Source organism: Capsicum annuum, chromosome 9 (assembly GCF_002878395.1).
Source record: "Capsicum annuum cultivar UCD-10X-F1 chromosome 9, UCD10Xv1.1, whole genome shotgun sequence".
Classification (NCBI taxonomy): Eukaryota; Viridiplantae; Streptophyta; class Magnoliopsida; order Solanales; family Solanaceae; genus Capsicum; species Capsicum annuum.
In genome coordinates this window covers 143,065,047-143,068,848 of record NC_061119.1, presented here as the reverse complement: position 1 = coordinate 143,068,848, position 3,802 = coordinate 143,065,047, and the positions used below count along the sequence as shown (strand labels likewise).

At 31.2% G+C, this 3,802-nt stretch overlaps 1 protein-coding gene across 1 annotated transcript; it reads left to right on the top strand.

Moving 5' to 3' along the window:
- Positions 1–239: 239 nt before the first annotated feature.
- LOC107842446 (serine/threonine-protein kinase AFC2-like) lies at positions 240–1,679 on the top strand (the record flags this gene model as incomplete). Its single annotated transcript, XM_047397020.1, is given in 3 exon segments — positions 240–266; positions 358–511; positions 1,333–1,679. Coding segments are annotated over 2 exon segments (98 nt in total), but the record flags the coding sequence as incomplete, so codon positions are not given.
- Between the last annotated feature and the right edge of the window lie 2,123 nt (positions 1,680–3,802).

The window sequence follows — 3,802 nt, the reverse complement described above, 5'->3', positions numbered from 1 at the left end:
AATGTGTTGATATTCACATTTGGTGCAAGTATGATAAGAAGCATAGCAACACCTATACATGACCCTTAAGGTTGGTTTCTTTTTTTTTTGTCTTTGCCGGATCTCCATATTTCAGTTGATTGATTCAAAAGGTTTACATCATAATTTTTTTGTACTGCACGTTCATATTATTAAATCGGTAGAAATTATGCCTGTTTTCTCCATAATGTGCTCACTCATTTTCATTCTTGTAATTGCAGATAAAATTCTTAAAAAGATTGGTGAAGGTTAGTCTAAATTTTCTTTTCCTGATTTACTATTTAATATCACTTTTGGTTGGCCATGAATCTTTTTCTTCAATGTTTTATAATTCACCAGGTACATTTGGTCAAGTTCTAGAATGTTGGGACAGAGAGCAGAAGGAATGTTTTTCCATCAAAATTATCTGAAGTATTAAGAAGTATCTTGAAGTAGCAATGGTAGAAGTCGATGTGCTTCAGTTACTTGGGAGATATGACAGGAATGGAAACCAGTATGTCTTCTCTATATTGAATATTCTGGCTCTTCATATAAATGCAAGTTTGAATGTGACGGTTAAAGAAGTTCCCTTTTTGCAGTTGTGTACAATTACAAAACTGATTTTACTATCGTAACCATATTTGCTTAGTAAGTACATTACTGATTTGTGGTAACCTGATATCCCCAACTTTGCGAAATCTATGGGGACTTAAAGCTTGCAATAAATCTAGTGGTTTTAACAGGTATTTGAGAAGTTGTGAACATCACAAATGAGTTACAACTTACGAGTGTATACTGAATTTCACTGAAGTGCTAATTTCTTGGTTGTGCTATAATACTTTTGTTTAGTTTCCCTTATTTTAAGCTATGAAAGGTAGCGGTCATTTTACTCAAGTATAAAATAGAATTTTATGAAACGTTCTAGAGTAAAACTAGCTCTTTCTTTCATAACATTCGGTACTGAGGTTGCTTTTACTCCAGATGTGCAACCAACAACTGCTAAATTTTTATTTTTATTTGGTCATGTTTTTCGAGGTAGTGGTAAGGTTTGGGTACACTTTATTCTCTCCAAGGCTCACCTGTGGAATTCTACTCGGTATATTGTTGTATCTTTACATTGATTTCTAAACTTACTGCTGTTAAATTATACATTTTGATGCATCTGTTTCTTCCATTAACTGCTTTTTTACTTGCATGTGAGAATTCGTGACAGGTACTAACCTTAAGTTATCTAATTCCTGCACATTTTTAAGGTTTCATGGATATACATATTTACCTTCCTTTTTCTGTTTTCCTCTGTATTTTATGAACTAATAATAGTTTGATAAAATGCAGACAATGAGAAAATCTTTTCCTCGCATATCAATTGTACCATAATTGTGTATGGGATCTTTTGAATCTATCTGCCCCAACAAGGACTTTAGAACGAGTGTTGGCTTCAAGAAGAAAAAGAGATGTTGAAACTCTTCTGGAGACATATCTTTGTATCCAATATATCTGTGAAGGTGTCTTGTAGCATCTTTAGCAAGTATGTTAGTTCTGAACATTCCCTTCTTACCTGGGCTATGATGGCAGATTAACTTTGATTTGACAATGTTAGCCCAAAATACATATGTAAGCAAGATATACCCAATGCAATATTTATGTTATTCTATACAATTTATTGTCATCTTTTTCATGTAGTACTTTTCTGTTTTTTATGTTCTTTACTACTATCCTTCTTGACCAAATAACTATGCAAAACATCCAAACACTGATTATCGCTAGAAATACAAATGTTGGGCCCGTACTCAAGTACAGGTCATGCCCACCTAGTATATATATATATATATATATATAAATTCCTTGAATGTTTTATCATAGTTTTGTTATATAAGATTTGTATTTACTCTAACGTTCAAATAGTGAAGGATAATATGTCGATTTCTAAATAGCATGCCCATCTGCAAGAGCACATTATTAGTTAGTTGTTTAAGGGTCAAGTTACTTTAATCAAATTAGACAAACCCCTACTTCTCGATCCAATTTGCTTCGAAGTTTAATAAATAACTCAATGTCAGAGATAGAAGTAATCCATGGGTCATATTTGGATCTTTTTCTTCCACTGCATCCTATCTCTAGCTAAGCTTGTAATGATACAAAGGATTTGTAGCCTTTAAAGACGACTTCCTTCGATCTAATCTTATATCTACATTTTTCCTTTTAACACATTTATTTATCTTAGTTTCATCCTTTCACACGTATGGACTAGTACATCTATAGTTGATGTAGTACATGTTCAAACCATCTCAAGCAGCCTTCTTAAGCTTTATTATTAATGCGTGTTGTTTGCACCCTCTAGCTATTATGGTCATTTATATACATCAATCTTGCAAATTATATTTACCCTATCAAATTAGCCAAAATATTTATAGGCAGTAGCTCTCGAGAAATTTTATTTATGAGTCACATAATCAACACTATTTATGTGAGGCTTATTTCTTGACAAGTGGACAGTTATTTTAAGCATAAAACAAAAAAGGTAAAATTAAATTCAATATTTTCCTTCCCTAATTAAAATGCTTATCAAGAAAAATAAATTTAAAATATATTCAAATTAATTTTCTTTTGAATGTTTCGTAAAGAAAACTTTTCTTTCACTATTTTTTAATCAAAGATCAAAATTGACTATTTATCTAAAATTTTAATTATCAGATTAGATATGCAATTGCCAAATATTAACAATCATTATAGACAATTAAATTTATCTATATATTTATAAATCAATGTTAGTTTGTGGTCATGTAAGTGTTCTTATTTATAATTTTATTCAATTAAAATAATATAAACTTTTAACATGTATCAAAAGAAAAAGAAATGCTTAAGCAATTAAAGCTTAATTTAATTATATCTCTTGGGCAATTTATGTCTTTTATTTGTTGACTCTGATGTGTCTGGATTGGGTTGATTTATATGGCTGATATACTACTTGATTGTATACTAATGTACTTGTCTTATCATCTTGATTCATGAGATATACTTGCTACTATTTTGAATCGACCTATGATGCCTGCCAGTACACAGTTTTTATACAGATACTACTCCTACATTTTTTTTTAGTGCAAACTATGTTCTAGAGACTACAATGTGATGTCGCATCTAGCATGTTTAGTTAATCGATTCAAAGGTGAGCTACTCCCAATTAGGCTGTCACGGATCTTCTCAGCTACATATGTCTTTTCTTCGGACAATATTTTATTTATTTGGAATTTTTAGACTATTCTTAGGCATTGTATATTAGTGTCCTCTGTACGATGATTCTCGAATCTTGGGGATGTAATTACTAAATGTCTGCACTTTCTTTATTTAAGGTTGAAATTGCATTATTATGTTTTGGAAATTTCATTATTTTACTATATGTAAAGCCTCGAGACTACCCCTGAATATCACACAATGCTTAGAACCACAAGTGATCCCAAGCTAACCCATGATACTGGCATAATTCATGAGCAACTGAATAAAAAGATATAAAACTAGAAATAATAAGCGGAAGAAATGTAATTAGCTGAACTTGTTCAATATGATACTATTTAAAACATTTGCAACACTGAATTTTGTAAAAAGAAACTGAAACAGAAACTAAATACATCAACTCTGACTGACTGTCTATGAAGACACTACTAATACTGACTATAGGTAGTCGGGACATGGCCCTAATCTATCTTTAATCAATACAAATAAATAAAATAAATACGAAATCTACAAACATCACATACTGGCTGGAAGCTGCGAATTGTCTGATCTTGATGTTGTGGGCTACAACTAA